The sequence below is a fragment of the Gossypium arboreum genome, chromosome 13 (genome assembly GCF_025698485.1).
Source record: "Gossypium arboreum isolate Shixiya-1 chromosome 13, ASM2569848v2, whole genome shotgun sequence".
Classification (NCBI taxonomy): domain Eukaryota; kingdom Viridiplantae; phylum Streptophyta; class Magnoliopsida; order Malvales; family Malvaceae; genus Gossypium; species Gossypium arboreum.
In genome coordinates, this window is record NC_069082.1 from 128,460,450 (window position 1) to 128,482,766 (window position 22,317).

General features: G+C 33.1%; 3 protein-coding genes across 15 annotated transcripts; 2 read left to right on the top strand and 1 right to left on the bottom strand.

The window, feature by feature from the left end:
• Positions 1 to 379: 379 nt before the first annotated feature.
• LOC108453018 (E3 SUMO-protein ligase SIZ1-like) lies at positions 380 to 11,584 on the top strand. 13 transcript variants are annotated; one of them, XR_008277464.1, is made up of 18 exons: positions 380 to 692; positions 852 to 889; positions 1,487 to 1,567; positions 2,057 to 2,099; positions 2,691 to 2,763; positions 2,914 to 3,094; positions 3,888 to 4,018; positions 4,793 to 4,861; positions 5,030 to 5,117; positions 5,208 to 5,298; positions 5,543 to 5,616; positions 5,806 to 5,913; positions 7,053 to 7,214; positions 8,182 to 8,286; positions 8,364 to 8,444; positions 8,514 to 9,717; positions 9,889 to 10,218; positions 11,332 to 11,584. XR_008277464.1 is itself a non-coding variant. In XM_053024438.1 (17 exons), exons 2-17 carry the CDS (start codon positions 866 to 868, stop codon positions 10,026 to 10,028), a joined length of 2,655 nt encoding a protein of 884 aa, XP_052880398.1. In that variant the 5' UTR covers positions 380 to 692; positions 852 to 865; the 3' UTR covers positions 10,029 to 10,527. The 13 variants fall into 13 exon arrangements, 9 of the variants coding, with proteins under 9 accessions (XP_052880398.1, XP_052880399.1, XP_052880400.1 ...); XR_001866497.2 differs by having other exon boundaries at positions 381 to 692; positions 2,932 to 3,094; XR_008277465.1 differs by having other exon boundaries at positions 382 to 692; positions 2,932 to 3,094; positions 5,208 to 5,283.
• On the bottom strand, positions 11,196 to 15,183 carry LOC108453019 (uncharacterized). The gene is made up of 7 exons (XM_017750894.2): positions 14,860 to 15,183; positions 13,911 to 13,966; positions 12,900 to 13,819; positions 12,540 to 12,738; positions 12,259 to 12,441; positions 11,790 to 12,163; positions 11,196 to 11,455 (listed from the first exon to the last, which is right to left on the bottom strand). Exons 1-7 carry the CDS (start codon positions 15,045 to 15,047, stop codon positions 11,315 to 11,317), a joined length of 2,061 nt encoding a protein of 686 aa, XP_017606383.1. The 5' UTR covers positions 15,048 to 15,183; the 3' UTR covers positions 11,196 to 11,314.
• A 1,985-nt stretch (positions 15,184 to 17,168) lies between these two features.
• Positions 17,169 to 17,830, top strand: LOC108451843 (protein transport protein Sec61 subunit beta-like). Its single transcript, XM_017749532.2, has one exon. The coding sequence runs from the start codon at positions 17,271 to 17,273 to the stop codon at positions 17,592 to 17,594; it is 324 nt and encodes a 107-aa protein (XP_017605021.1). The 5' UTR covers positions 17,169 to 17,270; the 3' UTR covers positions 17,595 to 17,830.
• The last annotated feature ends 4,487 nt before the right edge of the window (positions 17,831 to 22,317 follow it).

The window sequence follows — 22,317 nt, forward strand, 5'->3', positions numbered from 1 at the left end:
GTAAATTCATAACGTTCAAAATTAGTTAATAAAAAAAAACCTAAATTATAGAAGAGAATAGGAAGAAGAACTTTGAATTGGTACAAGTGATGCAAATAGTAAAATAATTATTTATTAAATAAAATTTATTAAATAGTATAATGATTATTTATTAAATAAAATTATACAACAATAATTTTAATATTCCAGCGATTTAAATAAAATTTATTAAATAGTGCAATGATTATTTTGTAATCTTTTGAAATTAAGTATGTAAAAAGTATACTTACAATTAGTAACTTTTTTGTGTAGTTTATTCATATCCAAAATGAAAAAATCTTGAAAAATTCATGGCAAAATCAACGGCTGAAAACGTCCACCATCACTTCGCACTACAAAATTGCCCGAATAAAAGAATAACAAAGCACGGGCGTATCTTACAAAATGAACACGCAACTGCATCGAAACTAAACCCGGACGTGTTCCCGTTCAAAAAACAGAATTCGATAATCGGCGATAAGTCCGGTCACTTTTGTAAAATTTTTCAAAGAAATTGGTTCCTTTTGCTTGGGTCTCTTTGGTCAATAAAAATAAGGGAAAAAAAAGTCGGCGACCTCCACTGTTGGAACCCTATTTCCCCATTTTCTCTTCGATTCATCACAAATTTTCTTTTAGTTTTCTTTCATTTTAATCATAATCGGAGAACCCGTAAGGTCCATTAATTTGATTCTATGTTTTTCTTTGATGATTGATTGATTAATTTAATTTAATTAAAAATTTTAGTGGTTTTGTTGTGGTTATTGTTGATTAGATCGATTGGTTATTTTTTGAGATTTTTAGGTTGTTGATTACTGGTTTTTGCTTGGTTACAGATTGTAAACTGAATATGGATTTGGTGGCTAGTTGCAAGGTATTTTTCTCAATTTTTTTCGTAGTATAATATAGATTCATTTTTTTTCATATTTTCAGTGTAATTATATAGGAGTTAACTAATGAATATTGTTTGAGAACTGAAATTTTTATGATATTATATGTTTATTTCTTTATCAAATTCAATCAACTAGGTTTTTGCAATGTAATCTAATGTTTGGATATCTGGTAATCCATTATAGAGGGGATATAGAATACTGAACTTAGTTTGGTAGTGGAGATTTTCTGTTGTTCTTAAGTGGCTTCTGAGAATCAAGTAGTTTTGTGAGTAAGCTCATTAAGGATGGTTTTGTTGCTTCCAGTTATTTTTTATGCTGAAAATTCGTATCAGCTGTGCACAACGGCTTCTCTAACTTTATTTTATACCAACACTTAAATTATGGAATTTTTGTACTTATCATTATATTGTTTTGTTAGTCAGAGTATAAGACTAAATTCTTAAGCTGAAAGTGAGTAAATATATTTATATGTTTTTGATGCTTGTTAGGCTTGATGCTAATACATCGATGCCTTTTTTGTTTATTTTAAAAAGAAATTGTCTACGGAGAGCTAATCCCAATATGATTTCCTATTATAGGATAAATTGGCATACTTCCGAATAAAAGAACTCAAGGATGTTCTCACTCAGTTGGGTCTTTCAAAGCAGGGGAAGAAGCAGGTTAGCAGAGGCTTTAGATGATGCTCTGTATTTTACTTGGTTCATCTTCTTGTTTGGAATGCTTCTGTTGAATCTTGTTCTTATTGCCCTCTGTTCATGGTTCACTCTGTTTTTACTTTTTTTCATTTCTCTGCATATAGCTAGTAAATATTTTAACTTTTTAACAGTTTTTGGTGAGATCACATTATTATTATTTTTAAAGGGTAGGTGTTAAGTAGATTTTTTACTTCTCTTTTTCTCTTCATGCTTGTTCTTTTTGTTTGCACCAAATGGTATTTTGAGTGTGCTGAGGTGAATGGTGAATTTTCACTCGTTTGGTGTGTTGCTCCTAAGTTTTTAAACTATTTACTGGCTGCAGATTTAGCAAGAGCCTTAAAAATTTTGGGGGCTATGATAATTTTTCTTTTGTCAGTTATCAGTATTTTTAATATAATTTGCAACCTCATGGTGTAGGATTATGTTTGACCTTTCTGTAAATCTCACTTGTAGGACCTTGTTGAGAGGATATTAGGTGCTCTTTCTGATGAACAAGGTAAAATATTCTTTTCCTAGCTGTTCCTTCTGTTTGAAAAGGGAGCTTGTAGCCTCCATAGTAATTTATGGATTATATTTTCTTTTAAATGTTTCTTTCTGGCACTACTTTTGCTATCTTGTGACATATGTCATCAGAGTGCTAGTATTTAGCTGTTGATATTATTGTGTCTTCAACTCAATCATAGTCATACTGTTGGATGTGAAATGTATATTGTTTTCAGTTTTAGGGTGTAGGTCAGGTGTGGGGTTGCAGGATGCGATCAAGGATAGTAATTATGCACCTGTTATTCTGCCTAGTTTTACTTTTCTTCTAGTTTCTCAGGGTCACCGATATTGCAGCATTTAACCTTTTGATCTTCTAATTTCAGTATAATTTGTTGACATTCCAATGGCTCTTTGTAATTTTTTTTAAGAGTGCAGTGTCTTGGGTAAGGGTTGTAGACGAGTATGCTATTCAGTTGAATTTTCACATTTTCTGATTTTTAGTGTCATTAGACTGCAATTAGTTCAGATTTGGCTCTTTAAGTCTGTTCAGAAACTACTATGTTCTGCTTTTATAATAATGTTGGGCTTGCTTTCTGATTTTCAGTTACAAAGATGTGGGCAAAAAGGACTCCTGTGGGGAAGGAAGATGTAGCAAAACTTGTTGATGATACATACAGGTTTGTATTTAAATTAGTTTGGAATTAGTTTTTTTCCCCCTTCTGCGAACAAGGACCGACTTACTGTTTAGATAAGATGATGCTGGCTGACTGGATTTAGTATATCAGGTTATTTTATGTATTAATTATCTTTATTTCCTCTTTCTGAAGTGAATTTCTTGTCCTCAGGAAGATGCAGGTTTCTGGTGCTACGGAATTGGCATCAAAGGGACAGGGTGTGTCAGACGGCAATAATGTTAAAATTAAAGGAGAAGTAGACGATCCCTTTCAACCAGATGTGAAAGTTCGTTGTCCTTGTGGAAACTCATTGGAGACTGACAACATTATCATGGTAATGATAATGAGCTTAATGTTCTTTTCCTCATTTTATGTCAAATGATATGGATGTCACAATTGTATGTTTGGCATTTTGGGGTGACCACCTATTTAAGATTGTTTCTCTGGCTTTTCAAATTGGGATTTGTGTTTGCTTGATACAAAATAATATATTATGCTCAATTTTTGTACTATTTACTGCCTTTTGGTGGTATCTTCTTATGATTTAGAATCTTTGCACCTTGACTTGCACATGCAAGCTAAGTCTTCAAATCTCTATACATGAAGTTGGTAGTTTTTCTAAAACTCTTGAGGCTGTGGTCTTAATGAATCTAATGACTAGTTTGACTGATTTTGTTGGATTTGATAGCAAAGGCCAATTTTGAACAAGTGTATAGACTTGTGCACTCTAGACTTCCTCCTGGATTTTCTTCTTGCCCTTTTAATTTACGATGGAACCGTTCATCTCCCATAGGTTGACATTTAGCTCAAAATTGAAGTAGGTGCCTTTCCCAGTGGCCTTTTTCTGCAATAGGTATATTCTAATTCAGTTTTCTTTTGTCTACTTTCATACGAATCTCGCCCTGATGCATGATATAGCTTGCTTCTGCTGTTTTTTTTACTTTTATTGTCTACGTTTTATTGTTTCTATTCATAATTTCAATTTGTATCATATGCCTTTCTCCATTTTGAGAATGGATTCATGAATTCTGAGGACATTGTTTTCTTATTTTCCTCTACAAAATTGTGCTTCTTGCATCTTAAATTGAGTTATTGATTTTTTTGCTTTCTCTCATTGCTCGATGCAGTGTGAGGATCCAAGATGCCAAGTAGGGCAACACTTTGGTTGTGTTATAATTCCAGAGAAGCCTATGGAGGGAAATCCAGCAGTTCCTGATTTCTTTTATTGTGAGCTTTGTCGACTGAAGCGAGCTGATCCGTATGTCTCTCCTCTGTTTATGTGTGTCTGTGTTTGCATCCGTGTGCTTCCAAATTGTGTGATCACTTCATAATTGATGATTAATCTTCTTACTGGTTACAGTTTGGTTATTGGCTGAAGTTCAACATCATAATATAGAAATATGCCAATTTTATTTTGTAGTTCAGATCTAACTGAATGTGTTCTATCTTTATAAATGTTAACATAACAGACGTTTGTATATTAGTTTGGTTGGATGAAGTTTGTTATTAGGCTGCAAGATTTGTAAATATTATCTTACTTTTGTACCTTCCGCAACCTAGGGAGGAGAAAGGGGAAAAAGAGATAAGTGTGAGGAAATGTAAGAACTAGTTTTTGGTAGTGCACATAAAATCAGTGTTGTATAGGGGTGCGCTTAGGTGTGCCTGCACATTGTGCCTTAGTGGTGGACAACAAAAGCACCTCAGACAATTTGCAAAATACTGTTATTTGTAGCTATAATTCTATGCCTATATTGATGTTCAAAAAGTTAATACTGAATCATCCTTAATATTGAAGAAAGATGCTATTTGTCAAGCAGTTAGTGCTTGCTGCACCTTATATTTGTTTTCTACTGTGAACACTTCATGAAGCATTTAATTGGTATACACTTGTATGTATCTAGTATCCATCTGGATGCATCAAGAATATCCTTTCTAGGCTTAACATTAGTGAGTTAGGAAATACTGTTCAATCTGTTATACCTTGATTTTATGTTACATCCTTTTAAATCTTGATGTGGTTCTGTATGTGCAGTTTTTGGCTTACTATTGCAAACCCTTTTTATCCAGTGAAGTTGGCGATTGCAAATATCCCTACTGATGGGTAAGTTTATCATATGAGAAATATTAGAGCTCTTCCCCCTCCCCAAAAAAGAACAGAAAAACAATTTCCAGGTTGTTTTGGTGTGAATATCATTATACTGTAATCTCTAATGCTTTGTGACCTCACTTATAGTAGTTTGTTTAGTGATTCATATCCTGCATTGTGCAGTACAAATCCAATGCAAAGCGTGGAGAAAACGTTCCAAATCACTAGAGCAGACAAGGAGTTGTTGTCCAAACAAGAGTATGATGTCCAGGTTGACTAGTGCCAAAAAAAAAGTGTGCAGTTTGGTATATTGCTTTTTGTTATTTATCATGATATTTTTGTTTTTCATCTTGTCAAATAGGCATGGTGCTTGCTTCTGAATGACAAAGTTCCATTCAGGATGCAGTGGCCTCAATATGCAGATTTACAGGTCAATGGTACGAGTATTAAAGGTTTTCTTTGACTACTTAGCAGTTTATTGCTCCTTTTACGGCTTAATTATTTTTCTACTGTTTGTTGAGGAGCATACTTCGATCTAGCTAAAAGGGAAAATAAAATAAAAGAAAGAAGCATGTTTAGTTTTTTGTGCCTTGGATTTTTCCTAATTGCAACTTCGTTCTCCAGCTCGAAATCAATATAATTTTTATGCACTTCTCTATTTCAACTTTGATCAGTAACTGACAGTTTTTTAAACAGGTGTTCCTGTTCGTGCTATTAATAGACCTGGCTCTCAATTGCTCGGGGCTAACGGTCGTGATGATGGTCCTATTGTAAGTTCTGTCCTATAATCGTATGCTCCTTAGAATTTACCCTTTACATGTTCCTGCATGTGTTTGGAATGGATGGGGAAGCCTGCCGGCAGGTTATTGCATGTGCTTGTTAAAGCCTGTTACTTCTTGTTAGCTACCTAAGAAACTTCCATTGTCTGAACACTTGTTTATTGTGTATTTTGTGGCCAGATATCTCCATGTATTAAAGATGGAATTAATAAGATAACTTTGACTGGATGCGATGCTCGCGTGTTCTGTTTTGGAGTTAGAATAGTTAAACGACGAACTGTTCAACAGGTATGTTCAGAACTTCAACCCTATATGGATTGTTCATACACTGGAATTGCAAGATTGATTGCTTTGCTTTCTGGGAATTTCTGTAGTAAAAAATTATATATGTTCCTTTTTGCAAAATAAAAAGCTCAGCATATGATGTTTTTTTCCAATGCCTGCTAATTCTTTGATTACTTTAGGCAGTCTAGATTGGTTTGCTCACAAAGCAGAACAGAATGCAAATATATTTAGTCCTATAGTAGTTGACCATGTTATTTTCATTTGACTGCATCGGATTTATGTTTCATATTTTCTGCAAAAATGACTACAGATAAGACATTTGACTGCCTATTAATTATTGCAATGTCATAGTTGAGGTGCCTGTGTCAGTATGACATTGAAATGGGTATGGGATCCAATAAATTAGACTGGGGAGAATGCCACTAAATTAATTTAATTGGTTTCCTGAGGAAAGCTTTTTTGCCACTTTTTTTTTCCCCTTTTGCCTTCTTCAATTACTTTAAAAATCTTAATACTACCTGATGAACAAGAGCGTATCATCAATGAAGGTAATTAGAGGAAAAGAATGAAGAACAAAGAGAGAATAGTGCTTTATCATGGCTGTAATTTTAATAATTAACTTGAAGAGCTGGAAAAATTGGAGAGATTACTGTAGAGGAAAAAACTAGAAATGAAGAGAAGGAAATTGTGAGATCAGATTTGGGGCTTTCTAATCTTTGTTATGCAAAGGGCTCCATTTTCATTTTATTAACATGGTCAACTGAGTTTTTTTTTTGGTTCCTTTATGGATCGTTTATTGTGCATACTGTTGCCTGTTGGTTTGCATAATATGGGCCCCTTTCAATAGAATAATTGAGAATTTAAGAAGTAATGAGATTTCTGCCTGAATTTATTTAAATGTTTTGGGCTGGTAATGAGGTTTACATGCTTTTATGATTTTGGTTTGTTTTTTAGTTTCGGAACCAAAAATATCTAGTTTTTGCTTGAGATAATGGATTTTCTCCTACTAATGGAAATATTAGGCATTTTGTTTTTCTTCAGTCACATATTATCATATGGCTTAGTACTATAGATTAAACTACAAACCCTGCATGGGTATGCAGCTCAAACTAACTTGCCTATTTCTACTATGCCTGTCCTAGATACTAAACACGATTCCCAAGGAGAATGATGGTGAACGTTTGGAAGATGCTCTTTGTCGCGTTCGTCGTTGTGTTGGTGGTGGAACTGCAACTGACAATGGTGATAGTGACAGTGACCTAGAAGTTGTTGCAGATTTTTTTGGAGTCAACCTACGCTGCCCTGTGAGTTATACAGTTTTAGAATATGCTAGCAATCTATTGCCTATATTTCTGCTGATGTGCACGATTTTTGTTCTAAAAATATTACATGCAATTGATTAGGCTTCATTTTTCAAGTATTTAATTACTGTAGTTTGTGAAGCATCTCTAGAATAGATGGCTATGTGCCCTGCAAAATTCGTGGATCAAATTCTTGTAGCATCACGTATGTGTCAGCTTAGTTACTGTAAAATGTTAATAGTGGAGGAATCTAACTTCTTCATGTGTACATGGTTGTATTAATATTGGTAGAGGCTATTATGCATGGTTATTAAGGTGTACTTAATGTAAAAATTACCTGATGCTACATTGAGGCACTTGTGCATGGTCATTAATGAATAAAAACCGGACTGGAGGTGAAATTGTGACACCCCTGGTTCAACCAGTTGAACCGAAGTGTTCAGTTAAAAATAATTTAGAATTAAACATGTCTTATATTTAATATTCAATACAAATTATTAGTTGATAAGAATTTTTATGTCTTTACATATGATTAATTAGAAGTTCAAATCTCAATCACTTGTAAATAATAAAATTAACAAAAAAATGGTTAACTACTGTGTTAATTCATGTACCTGTCATTAATGAATAAAAACCGGACTCGAGGTGAAATTGTGACACCCCTGGTTCAACCAGTTGAACCGAAGTGTTCAGTTGAAAATAATTTAGAATTAAACATGTCTTATATTTAATACTCAATACAAATTATTAGTTGATAAGAATTTGTATGTCTTTACATATGATTAATTAGAAGTTCAAATCTCATCACTTGTAAATAATAAAATTAACAAAAAAATGGTTAACTACTGTGTTAGTTCATGTACCTGAATAGATATTCAGCGCCAACCAATTTGAATGGACTATTTCTTCACTGTGCTCTCCTTTTACCGTTGCTTTGTGATATTCATTTTTATTTGCATATCCTTGACAGATGAGCGGCTCAAGAATGAAGGTCGCTGGAAGGTTTAAGCCTTGCGCTCACATGGGTTGTTTCGATCTTGAAGTTTTTGTGGAGCTTAACCAACGCTCTAGGAAGGCAAGCTACAATATTACAGTGTTTGTTATTTTTTGTAATTCTTTCAGGCTTTTTGACAAGCATTAGCATGAATGCAGTGGCAGTGCCCAATTTGCTTGAAGAACTACTCGCTGGAACACATTATAATTGATCCTTATTTTAATCGCATCACATCCAAGGTCAGTACCCTGTTCTTTATTTATCTTCATTTTGTCAATTTGTGATATTGATGATCAGCTATCATACAGATGAGCAATTGTGGCGAAGACATTACTGAGATTGAGGTCAAGCCTGATGGTTCTTGGCGTGCAAAGGCTAAAAGTGAAAACGAACGCAGAGAGCTTGGTGATCTTGCACTATGGCACTCTCCTGACAGTACCCTATGTGAATCAGGCAGTGTGGAGGATAAGCCAACAGCTGAAATTTCGAAGCAGATCAAACTTGAAGGTACTTCTGAAGGACAGACAGGTTTGAAACTCGGAATAAAGAAGAATCAAAATGGGTACTGGCAGTTTAGCAAACCTGAAGGCTTGAACAACTCATCTGCTAGTAGATTACAAGACAGGCTACGTCTTGAGCAAAAATTTTTACCAATGAGCAGCAGCGCTACCGGAAGTGGTAAGGATGGTGAAGATGCCAGCGTAAATCAGGATGCTGGTGGAACTTATGACTTTACAAGCAACGGGATTGAACTTGATTCTGTGCCTCTGAACATAGATTCAGCATATGAATTTACTGACCAAAACCAATCTGCAACAGCAGGAAATGCAGAAGTTATTGTTCTTAGTGATTCAGATGAAGAGAATGAAATATTGATATCTCCTCCAACTATGTATAAGGATAATCACAACCAAAATGATGGTGGGGGACTTGGTTTTCCGGTTGCACCTCCTGGAATTTCTCACCCATACTCAGAAGAACCACCTCTTGGGCCTGCTGCTAATTTGGGTCTTTTTACTCCCAATGATGAATTCGACATGCCTCTGTGGTCATTACCTTCGGGATCTCAAGATGGTTCTGGGTTTCAACTATTTAATACAGATCCGGATGTTGCAGATACCTTAGTTGATCTGCAGCGAAGTTCTCTCAATTGCCCTTCGACAATTAATGGTTATCCATTGGCTCCTGAGACAACATTGGGATCTACAACTCTAGTCCCTACTTGTTCCATCGGTCAGGTTGATACAAATCTAAATGACAGCTTGGTTGACACTACCCTCTTTGGTGGAGAGGATCCCTCACTTCAGATATTTCTTCCAACGCATCCTTCAGGTGCATCAGCAGAGTCTGGTTTGAGAGATCAAGCTGACGTATCGAACGGCATCCGTACCGATGATTGGATCTCACTTAGGCTTGGAGGTGGTGCAAGTGGCGGCCATGGGGACTCAACAACTGTGAATGGATTGAATTCAAGGCAGCCAATACCTTCCAAAGAGCGTGCTATGGACACTGGTTAGTTCCCTTGCTCTTTTGGAAAAAGCGCTATATTAAAAATTTCGAAAAAAATGTATATACTTGTATCTGGCACACAAGTTTGAGATTAGTAATTCACTGCATTAGAATTTTTCCTAGCTCCATCACTGTTCTGAAGTTTCTAGCATTGATTGTTACTTCCTTCTGCAGCTTCTCTGTTGCTTGGTATGAATGACAGTAGAAATGGGAAATCAAGTAGGCAAAGAACAGAGAGCCCTTTCTCATTTCCTCGGCAAAAACGGTCAGTTCGACCAAGATTATATCTCTCCATCGACTCAGACACCGAGTAATTGTGTTCGGCAACTTGTGGATAAATTTGGTGATCACTCATGAAGAACTGGATTTGCGTTTCAGTTAAAACACGAAATTAAAATTTTCAGAATGGAAGTGCTGCCAAATTAAAAAGAAGGGGGCAGCTTCAACGTTGCTGTGTTGATGACTTTTCCGAAGTGAGGCCGGAACAGGAGGGCTTCAATACCTGTAAGTGTTGAAATCTCATATTCTAATACTAGTTTATTCTAGGCGTGGTAGCATAAAACAAGCAGTTTTTACCCTAGAGTTAAAAAGCACAGAGGGAGGTCGTTTTTGAGTAAAAATGTACAGTTAAATTGGAATTTTGGGTAAATGGATATGCATGCAGTTGTGGGGGGTGAAGTGAGCACAAAAAGATTCCACCCATTTTGCCTATTTTTTGGTCTAAAAGACAGTTGGGATCAAATAGATTTGTAAATTCTTCATAGAGAAACCCCCTTTTTATATTATTTTAATTGTATTACTTTTGGCTGAAAATTTTCCGTTGGCATTGCTGCTATATTTTTAATAGATGAATGTGTAGCTTTGTTATGGTGCATGACACTTAGGATCCGTTATGATTTTATTGTTATGGGTCAAGCTGTTGACATGTATAATATTGATCAATATCGTATATATTTTGTTTACATAAATGATATCATTATTTGTACAACAGTTTAGGTCATAATGTTTTGCAATTGAGTAAATTACAGCAGTACACTCAATTATGAAAGACTCAACCGCTAGTAAACTTTTTTTATTAAAAGTTGTAAAATGGTGATTTAACTATTTAATTGCCTTTTTTTTGTCATCTAATTATTTTGAATTTTTGGGTTTTTTTTTTTTTTTTAACTTTTATGTTAGTCAGCTGAGTGAGTTTACCCCTTGCAATTTTGGTTTCTAGTATTCATATTTCTTCGAAAAGAATAATGTTTTAGAATTTTTATAAAATTTTGAAACATTATTGTTATTATTATATCATATTGATATCCATTTGTTGTAAAAAATTGCGAAAATTAGTTCTTTTAAAAAGTTGTTATAAAATGTCTTGAAAACTTCATATATATATTTTTAAATTAAAACTTGAAAAAATAATCGAATGATTGTTGTATAATTTTATCTTTCACCTTCGGCTTGTTTGGTAATATAACGTAAAATAATAGAAATTATGTGATCAGATATCAGATAAAATATTTTATCCTAAAACATAAAAGATGACGTTCAAGTTTAGCAAGAAGGAAGAACATGAAACTGCAACAGTAATGTGAAAAAAGCTAACAAAGTCTTAGTCTTCATTTTCAGGTTGAAGAACTGAGAGCAAATTCAACGCTGACGAGCCAATATGCATTCCTCGAACTATGCCTCCATATCCATCTTTTATTCTGTGGCACAATAACAATATTGAATCCCACAGCGCTGTTCTCCCCTGAAAAACATATACACGCCATCAAATTATTTGATGAACTACCGCGGGACTAAAATTCATGTCAGACTCAGCCACTATCCAACACATTACTGAATCCAAGTAATATAGCATCTAACTCGTATGTGTTTACATCTTTCCCATCAACCAAAGATGTCCAAATGAATCTTAACCATCCAACCATGACAATACTACATTTGCAACGAGATTAACGAGAACTGCAATTATTCACCCTTATATCATCTTCAGATGCTGACATGGAATTTCTTTAGTAGTTATTAATAATTATTTCATGCTATTTACTACCTATGAAAAAGTAATTAAAATAGAGCTTCACCTGAAGAGAGAACTGCAATTTCTTGTCCCAGTATAAGGCGAAAATGGGGAGACTCTGTTTCCCTATTGCCAGTATGCAAGCTCCTGGATGAAGAGTCGAAGGAACACCAGATACAATAGCAATGTACTTCTCTGGAATCCTGTCTCTCGGCAAGGTTCCGAAGAACAAGGGGTTCTTACTAGATTGAGCTCCAGCATACGAAGTCGGTTCAACGTGTAACATCCATTTTGGATGCTCTAGAAATGCGCAAAACAGGTACAAGAGTAAGTGAGAATCAGTTGGTAGTTCGTGAGTCCATTTCTTGTTCTTTTTATCGTAAACATCCCCATTTCCTTGATATTCGTAATTCTTCAAACAGGTTCCTTCAGCAAGTTCTGTGCAAACAAATAGTAATTCCGTAATTTAGGTACACTGAAAAGTCTACCAATGCAGAACAGAAACTGAACATTAAAGGGACTGTTGAGAATACCTCGAATTCTTCGTACTGTATAATCAGCTCTCACACTATTTTGTGGCAGCAGCCCCTTCATCCACTCACCTTTCATCAATGAATGAAGCTTTTGGTGTTCGGTAATAGCATCAATACACTCCTGCATAACGGGGATAAAAGGATTTTGTTGAGGGAATTGTAGTTGATTGGCTATAGGCTTAGCTGCATTTTATAAAAAAAAGTACCATTAGCTAAGATCGATAAAACTCAACAAATGTAAAAAATAAAAAAAAATGAAAGACAGCATTGAGATAACTTACGCGTGGATGCCTCAAGAGTTTGAACAAGAGTTGCACGTAATTGATGGAGTAGCCCTTCTTCCTCAAGAGTGAATGATGGTTGCCATTCTTTCGACCTATCAGGCGGAGACAAAACAGCGGGATTTCCATTGGTTGATGGATCATTTCCTACTTGATTAATGGTTACAGAGATATTGAGTTTAGCAGCCGCTTTCATTACCTATAAGCAGAGGATTTGTGAATCTCGTAATTAAATATTTCCTGGGATTCCTCTCAAAATTATTAAAAACATCATAAATCTAAAACAGACAGTACATAACATAACATGACGAGATTATATGGTGAAACTAAAATGATTGCATAGATGAGCGAATGAAAAACCTGAACGTGACTGGTTTCAATTTTGTTCAGTAGAGGGTTTAGTAGAACCGAAGAAAACCATTGTCTGAGTCGATCACGCCAGTGCTCGATTTGAGGATAGATTCCCAAATGCTCAAAAGCTTCAACATACTCTTCCATTGACATCGGAGGTGGAAGCTCGCCTTCTCCTTTCTTTGGAGGAGTGGTAAATTTTTGGGAACCGGGAGACATTCTCACAGGCCTCAGTGGTGTACTTCTTGTAGTTCCAGATGTATTAGCTGAACTTGCAACAGTATTCGGACTAGCTATTCCAAATCCACTGATGGTTGGAGGTGGGGTAGCTAGTTTTCCTGCTGATTCGGTGATCTTCTCATCTACTTCAGCAAGAAACTGTTCAAGTTGCTCTTCTGTTGTAATTTCTTTGGCATAGGAGGACCGCTTAGTGGACCATGGGGTTTTCACTAGAGGCTCTTGTCCCGGTGAAGTTTGACGAGAAGATAATGACGAAGTGGATGCCGGAACAAGATATAATGAAGAAGGGGAGCCCTGAGATCTGGATGGTGTAGCAAAAGGGCTCATCTTATTTCCACCACTAGTATTTGATTTATTAGAGCTAGCTAGAGACTTACGATCTGAGCCACTAATTGATGGATGAAGTGGTACAAGAACATCCGAAGAAGATGATGCTGCCAGGGGTTTGGACTTGGGAGGTTTCTTAGAAGAATCCGGTGCAACTTGCTCAACCTTCGATTTTACTCCTAAAAGCCCCAGCTGACGTTTTGTTAGGTTAGGTTGATTTTTAGTTCCTTTAGAAGGAGATACAAGTGACAAACAACTACTGGTGCTCTTGCTTCGATGCCAAGAGATAGCTTTGAATAAAGCAAAAACCGTTCCAACAAAAACTACAGCTGATGCAACTTGTACTGCCTTGGCAAATATATCTGAAGCACCAATAACACATATTTCAATCACAGGAAATAGAGCACTTAAATTCAAGAATCAAAGGAATTCAATCTGCAAATGATGACTTACAAGCCACTTCGTTAGACAAATTTCCGAACTTAAATTTATCTGCGAACCCATTTCCACTACATCAATGTGAGATAAAATGATTGTGTTAGTGAAATGAAAACACATTCAAATCGAAAGAAAAGTATAGACAAGAAAGATAGACAAAAGTCGGTAGCATTTAAAAGGTTAGTTTTCTCCATTTGAAAGCAGAGTAAAGGAAGAAAAACTCAAATTTGGCTAGAAGATTATTGAGTCGAGCTCAAGCAGTTGACCAAGCCGAACTTGAGTATCCTTATGTTCGATTCAAGTAGCTTGCCAATGTAATAGCCTTTTTAAATTTATCATATCAATACATACTTTGAGCCTAAAAAATCCAAGGTTGAAGTGAAACATGAGAATCAAACTCATATTTACTAAGTAAAGAGCTTAATTGATCGTATTCAAGCAAGTTCAAGTTGTTTGATTTTTATCTCGAATCGAACTCAACCTTAAAAGGTGAAAACAGAACGAGTTAGACACAAGTTTTCGAGGTTCAATTTTTGAACCGAACTAATATTCCTTACTGCTTGAGCTCAAACTCTGACTTCGATTACACCCCTAAATCCTACTAATTACCTAACCCTAATCCTATCTCTACTTATCTCTTACTAAATGATGCATATTGGCCCGCAACAGTCCACAACATATCATCGAACTACCTTTCCATTGATGATTCCCTTACAAACCTCGGCTTTCTTTTAAGTATTCATTGAAACAAAAAGGGTCGTTTAATGCATTTTTCTTCAGAAACAAAAATGCATATCCATCACTAGAGAGAAGAGAAAAACCCTTTTTGCTTAAACCCTCCTTGAACCCTAAAACAACCGCCATATGTATAAAATGTATGTATGTATAGCAGGAAAAGACTTGAAACTACTGCGTTTAATGAAACAAAAGAAAAAAAAAACCAAAAAAGGGTAAAGTAAAGAACCTGTAAATCGTGGAGAGGAGAGCAAATGCAGATGCAGAGAAGAGAGAAATGATACAAAGAAAAGTTGATTTAGAGGGCTTTAAACTTGTCGCCGTTAAAGCGGCGGATAACGTGGGGTTTTGGTAGACAGAGAACTTAGAGGGCTTCAACGGCGGCGAACCCCTGTCTTGGCCGGCGGCAGCTTGCATGTTTTAACCGCGAATTTAGGGGATTTTGAAAGAGATTTGTTTTTTATTCTGGGTTTATGGCACCCCGCTCTATTCTCTAGCTTGTTTTAGGAACATAAGCACAGACTGAACAGACACATTGGTTTCAAAAAAGGGTTAGGGTAAAATGCAACTAAGGTCATGAAATTATTAATAAATTTACATTTTGATCATTTAATTTTAAAAAGTTACAAAATGTTCACTAAATTATTTTGAAATTTTATTTGAATCACTGAACTAAATTATGAAAAAAAGTTTATTTAAGTCATTGAATTATTAGGATTTTTTCTTAAATCTGATTAGTAAGATCCAAACGACAATTTGACGATCAGTATAGTGAATTAGTACCTATTAATAAGTAAAATAACATATCTAATATTTAATTCAATCTAACTGTTAGTGCCGAAAGTTTGAAAAGAAAGTTATTTAGACTTTGGTTTATAAATTCGTGACATTCAAATGTGTCTCATGAAAAAAACTGAATTGTAAAAAAGAAAGGGAATGTGAGCTTTTGATCGGTGTAAGTTATATAAATTGAAAAGGCCATACAACTAAGGGTGTTCAATCGGTTAACCGACCCGAAATAACATTAACCGAATTAACCGACCTTTCAAAATTTTTAACCGTTAACCAAACCGAAATTTTTTAAAAAAAATTAACCGAGCCGAAATTTATATATTTTTTAATTTTTGGTTAAAATAAGTATAAAATTAACCGAATTAACGAATTAATTGAATTAACCAAATTAACGAATTATTTGTATAAAATTATATGTTTTTATTTTTATTTTAGTTTTAGATTTTTATTTTTATTTATTAAATTATTTGTAATTTTTATGATTGGGTTGGGTAATTGAGTTGAGTTAGGTACTTGGGTTAATATATATTAGATTGGATATTTGGGTTTATGTTGGAATGGGTTTGAGTGAATAGTGGGCTATTTAGATATTATAATTTTTTATTAATTTTTTTCGGTTAACCGACCGGTTTCGAACCGAATTAACCGTTAACTGAAAACTCAAAAAAAAATTAACCGACCCCCAATCGAATTAATTCGGTTAACCGACCGATTAACTGAATTCAGTCGATTAACCGAATTTTTTCGGTTTTACCCAAATTTTGCACACCCCTACATACAACAGAGATTTTAACAGTCCTATGACTTCAATCAAAACTTTTAAATAGTTCAATGATCATTTTGTAATTTTTTGAAGTTAAGTGACTAAAACATAAATTTATTAATAATTTAGTGACTTTAGATGTAATTCATCTAATGGGTTAATATAACTTTTAGCCTATTACCTTGGCAATTAGATCACAACTTTTTTAATCCATTTTAGCATTTGAACTTAATGAATAGATTTATTATGATACGTGGATTTGACAAATGTAAAAGTTTAACAATATGATACTCTGCAATTATGGCACATCATTGCTTCAAAATTAAAAAAAATTAAGAGTATCATGATATCAAACTTGATGAATTCAAAGTTCAGGATTAAAATAGACTTATCAAATAAGACAAAAAAAAAGGTGTAAGTAAGAAAATAGACTTAATTGTTATATTTTTCTTAGAGATCAATTTAATCAATAACGACGTTGAGAGAGACAAAGAAATATCTTTTTACGAATTCTAAGGTATATAAATGTATTTTTATATATTAACACAAATTAAATATATATACATCATTTAACTTTACCTTCAAACTAAAATTTTATTTTAATATAATATTTACATTTTAATTTCATTTTTCATATTTTATTACCATATATTAATATTATTATTAATTAAATCAATGTCACAAATTAACTCAATATTAAAAATAACAATAGCACAATAAACAATCGTAATACATTTAATATTATTAACATAATTTATTTATTTTATTTTAATAAATTATATATTTAATACGTTATTATTAATTAATTTTAAATTATACATTTCTTATTTATTATTAATTTCTAGTATTAATATTAAAATACAAATTAAAATATAGAATAAATTATCTATATTTAACCTAATCATATCAATGCTCGAACCTTCTCGAGCAACCTATAAATAACCCTGATCATTAAGTTTATTACCCTTTTACCCTCCCATTTTCTCGCCTTTTATCTTCTATCTAAGAGAAAAAAATAATAAAAGGAGAAAAAGGGCAAAAAAAGAAAAAAAAAATCATTTCCTTCAACCAAAGTACACCAAACCATGCCAAGAGGTTCATCGCAGTCGCAATCCTCCACTTCCTCCTCCACGTCCCGGCCGGGCGTTATGGCTCCTCGCGGTTCCGCGGCCGCAGCAGCCGGTATGCGCCGCCGGAGGATTGTCGGAGGTTCTTCATCGGCTACCGCCTCTGGATCCGTCGGTTCCGGTTCCGGGGGCAACATGCTTCGATTCTACACCGACGATGCTCCCGGATTGAAGATCTCACCTACCGTCGTCCTCGTCATGAGCCTTTGCTTCATAGGTTTCGTCACGGCTCTTCACGTTTTCGGCAAGCTGTATCGCGCCAAAGCCGGAGCTGGACCGTGAGGGTTTTGGCTCGGACCTGATCTTCTTTCTATTCGGATCTCCGATCCGTTACTGAACCGGTAACTGAATTTCCGCTTCACTCCTCTCTTCGTTTCGTTCGTTGTTTGACCGTTTTCGGCGTTTAGTCTCTGTAAATAATGATGGCAAGCTTGTAATTATACAGTACTTTTGAAGGTCGTGAACCTTTTTAATCTGCGTTCAAGTTTGATAAAATGAATATGCTTTTTCTCTTTGAAGTTCTTGGGGCTGTTCCCTCCTTTTGCTAGCTTTAATCCAAAAGTGACGTCTTTCACGCTCGTTTTTTAGTTTTTAAGGTATATGGCTTGGCTGCTAGTTTTCTTTAATAATTTAGGCAAATATCGGTTTGAACATTAAGTCGCGCAATAAATGTCGTATGTGGCTCTTTCAATCACTTTTATTTAAATAAATAAATTAAATTAAATTTTTTAATGATCCGATCCGATTCTGAAAATACTGTTTCATTATTATTTTAGTTTTTTAGGTTTAAATTTTATCGTGTATATTGAATTGATTTTAGTTTTAGATGATGATGAATTTATCATTACACGGTCTTTAAGGCACTGTTTTTAAAATCAAACTCAACTCGCGTCGATGATTAGATCATAAATCGATAATGATATTGATTTTGAAAAAAGTTAAAGATTGATCTGTAAAACGATTGAACTAGATGAATTGATAACTTAACCCGTTTACCATCAATCCAATTCAATTCAAGGATGCGAAATCATCTGTTACATAAAATACCAAAAAACAAAGTATTAGATATTAATGCAGTGATCAGGTATATTAAACTTTTAAGGGAGAATATAAATTTAAATTTTAAAGATAATATTATCGGATGAGTAATTATGAATCTCGAATAAAAGTGAAATATACCTCTTTGATTGGATCAGAAATCAATAGTAGTATTGATTTAGAAAAAAAATTAAACTGATTAATGCGTAAAATGGTTAAATTAGATGAATTGATAACTTAACCAATTTACCATCAATCTGGTTCAAACATGCAAAATCATCTTAAAGTTTGTTACACAAAAAACCAAAAATGGCCTAACAAGAATTTGGATATTAGTGTAAAAATAAGGTATATTTCACTTTTTAAGAAAAAATGTAAATTTAAATCTTAAAAGATAATATTATTAGAAGGGTAACTATGAATCCCGAATAAAATCTTTAAATTGAAAGAGATTGCATGTTTAATGTCACTCGAATTCACTAGTTCCAAGTTGCTACAACAACAACGCTGCGAATAATATTCAATCTACATAGCCGCATTATTAAAAATATTATTTTTAAGTCATATCTTATCATTCGAGTCGACTACAAGCACACATTATTAACCTTAATATTTTCAAACCACTATCATCCGAAGATATCAAAACTATACATTTATTATAAATATTTTATTATTAAGCATTTGTTTATTGACTGATTGATGTATTTTAGGACTTTAATATTTATTAGAAATAAATTTTTATTTCATTTATATCCTTATATCTATTAATATAGATTTTGGAGAAGCATTATAAATATGTTCATTAGATAATAAAAATCTCTTATTTTTATTTTTTAATTTATACATGATTAATTTTTCTCTTTTTGCCCATGTGTTTTCAACCCTTTATTATTTCGTCCCTATTTTAACCCTTTCTTTATTTTCCCAATAGCCCCCCGAGTCTGGGTACCTTCCCGATAACTGGCCTTAAGGATCAAACTTGAGATCCTTAGGAACCAACCCCAATAACTAGCTACTAACCCAAGGCCAAATTAGGGAATTGGCAAGGGCTTCAACCTCTCTTAAAATAATTTTTTATTTAGATCTTTTAAAATTTTAAATTAATAAAAGTAAAATTATTTTTAGCCCCTAAAAATATAAAATATTAATTTAATCCTTTAAAGATTATAAAGATATAGGTTATTAAAATGATAAATTTACATTTATATTATCGTAAAAATTACAATTTAATTTCACTCCTCTGATTTTATCCTTTCACAAACCTGATTTCAATTTTTAATCTTTATGCGTAAATAGATTCTATAAAAATCAACCTTGTTTTTTGAAATAATTGCTCCAAGAATAAAAATTGTTGATTTTATAAGATTTATTCATTCGAGGATCAATATAAGATGTATTCTCCACGATCATAAACACAATATGCAAAGATTAGTAGGGATTTTTAAATATTTTGCTTCTAGATTTATTTTAATTTTAATTTTAATCGATTTGATTAACATGTATTATATGTATCTTTCGAGGATGGTGAAAATTTTGATCCCAACATTGATTTATCAAGCAAAATTTTAGATTGATAAAGAGTTTCGACATATTTTTATTCGTATTATTGTGATTATTGTTTATTTTATATCTGAGTGAATTATCATGATAATTTTTTGTGATATTGATTCTCTTTAAATAAAGAATATATTAGAACGTTTAGAAGTCTATCACTACAGGAAAACAGACTTTTAACGGCGTTTTTTTTACCTTTAGTGGCGTTTTTAAGCGCCGCTAATACTTTTAGCGTCGCTTTCCCAAGCGCCGCAAAAAACGTCGCTATATGCAACGCCGCAAAATTAGTAGCATTTTTTGAAAAAAACGCCGCTAAAAACCATGACCTTTAGCGTCGCTTTTTTTGCACCGCTAAAAACCATGACCTTTAACTGCGCTTTTCTCACAAACGCAGCTAAAAATAATGATATTAAAAAATTTATTTTATTTTAATTAAATAATATTTATTTCTATGTTAAATATTATATTATGTTTAATTTTGAAATTTAAACTTTAAACTATATACATTTAAGGATAAATAAAAATATTAATTAAATTAAATTTTTCATTAAAATTTAAACTTCAAAACTAAATATAAAAATTAATGAACTTAAATTTAATACATAAACATTGATTCAATATGTAATTTAATACATAATTCATCCTGGTGAGAAAATAATGCCAAATCATCACCACATCTCATTAATCAAAGGAAAAAGATCAGAAAAGATCTCATTAATCAAAGGAAAAAGATCAGAAAAGAAGAAGAAACAATATACAACAGAGGGCTGGTTCAAGCTTTAGATGACGCCAAAGTATTGCAATGCCTGCATATATAACTTAGCGAAACTAACAACAAAAAAACACAAAATAGACAAACAATCACGCAGCAAAACGAGAGCAAATACAAGAATTTAAAAAAAAAAAAAAGTGATAAATGGCAGCAAAGCTAAAAACAAGTAGCAAAGTCAAACTACGCAGGCGATAAGAAGAAAATAACTAAAATTTTAAAATTTAAAATAGTACAGGGCCTAAAATTAACTAATTCGAAAAGTATTGGTCAAATTAAAATATAAGAACTAAATGCATAACTTTCGCAAAGTATAGGAACTAATAATAGAATTAACCCGATATCTTTCTGTTGATTTGAAGTTTCTATCGACCTTTACCAATTCTCTGAAGCACATACAAGATGGAGATGTCTAGATTTAATTTCGAGTCTTTTACTCTGCTTGGCTTTAAGATGGGAAAGCAGTGGAGTTGGAACATGGGCATCCATTTATTTTAATGGGAGTTGAACCAATGGACAGAATTCATGCATACTTTGTAGTCTCAATTCTAATCCAAATTACTTGATTTGGAAAGACTCTACCAGTGGGGATATAAACTACTGTTGATAGCATACTCAATTAAGGCACCTATGGTTTGCCGATGCAACTAGGGACAACAAGCAAAGTTTGCATTTCAATCACTCTTCAATGCTTAAATTAATAGTTTTTTGTTTAAGAAAATGAATAAAGATAGAAGAAATTTATATTACAGGAGACCCAAAGTAGCAAAAGATTACAGAAAATAAAAAAAGGGTAAAAGAGAAGCTTAACATACCTGAAATAGAAGAAGAAAACTGTGAAAAATCAGTTTTAGTGCTTATTGACTACTGTTGAGTTTGAGACAGGAAAGATTTTAGAAGACCAAACTTTATACAAAAAGAAAGCTGTAAAAATTATATAAAAAGCTAATAAAATTTTAGCTAAAATAAAAACTTCAAGATTTTAATATTTTAGATTTAAGTATATAGTTTCTTTTTCTAAATTTATTCAGGTTGTGTTTTTTAATTTTAAATTTGAAGGTAACATAATAATATGAAAATAAAAATATCAATTACAAATTATATTTAATTTACATCACTGGAAGATCATATGAAGTTATAAATTGAAAAGATTTAACCAAAAAATATATACATGTCACATATAAAGACTGTAGTTCTACGAGTTGCACAACGGCATTATCTAGTTATGCCAGTAAAGAGCTTTCCTTGTTTCACCTTTTGTATATTTCTTCTAGTTACAGGAAACCAAATACCCCAGTAAGAGAGGTGGAAGCGTGAAAGGACAGCATTTTCTAAACCGATTTGAGGACAACTAAAATAACTAAACCAAATGTTTAGTCTCATTAATTATATTATAGTAGCAAAAATAATCAATGTGTGACCGAAATATGATAGATGATATGATATTTTTTTTATTTTATAGTTTTATTTATTTATTTATTTATTTTATTATTTGAAAATAATGAATTTCTTTTAATTTGGAGTTTAAAAAAATATTTTTTTCTTATTTAATATTAATCCATTAAGCATAGCTCAATAGTATTTTTTTTAACATGAATTCCTCTAATATTAGCAATATTTTTGTAGCATAACAAAAAAAAATAG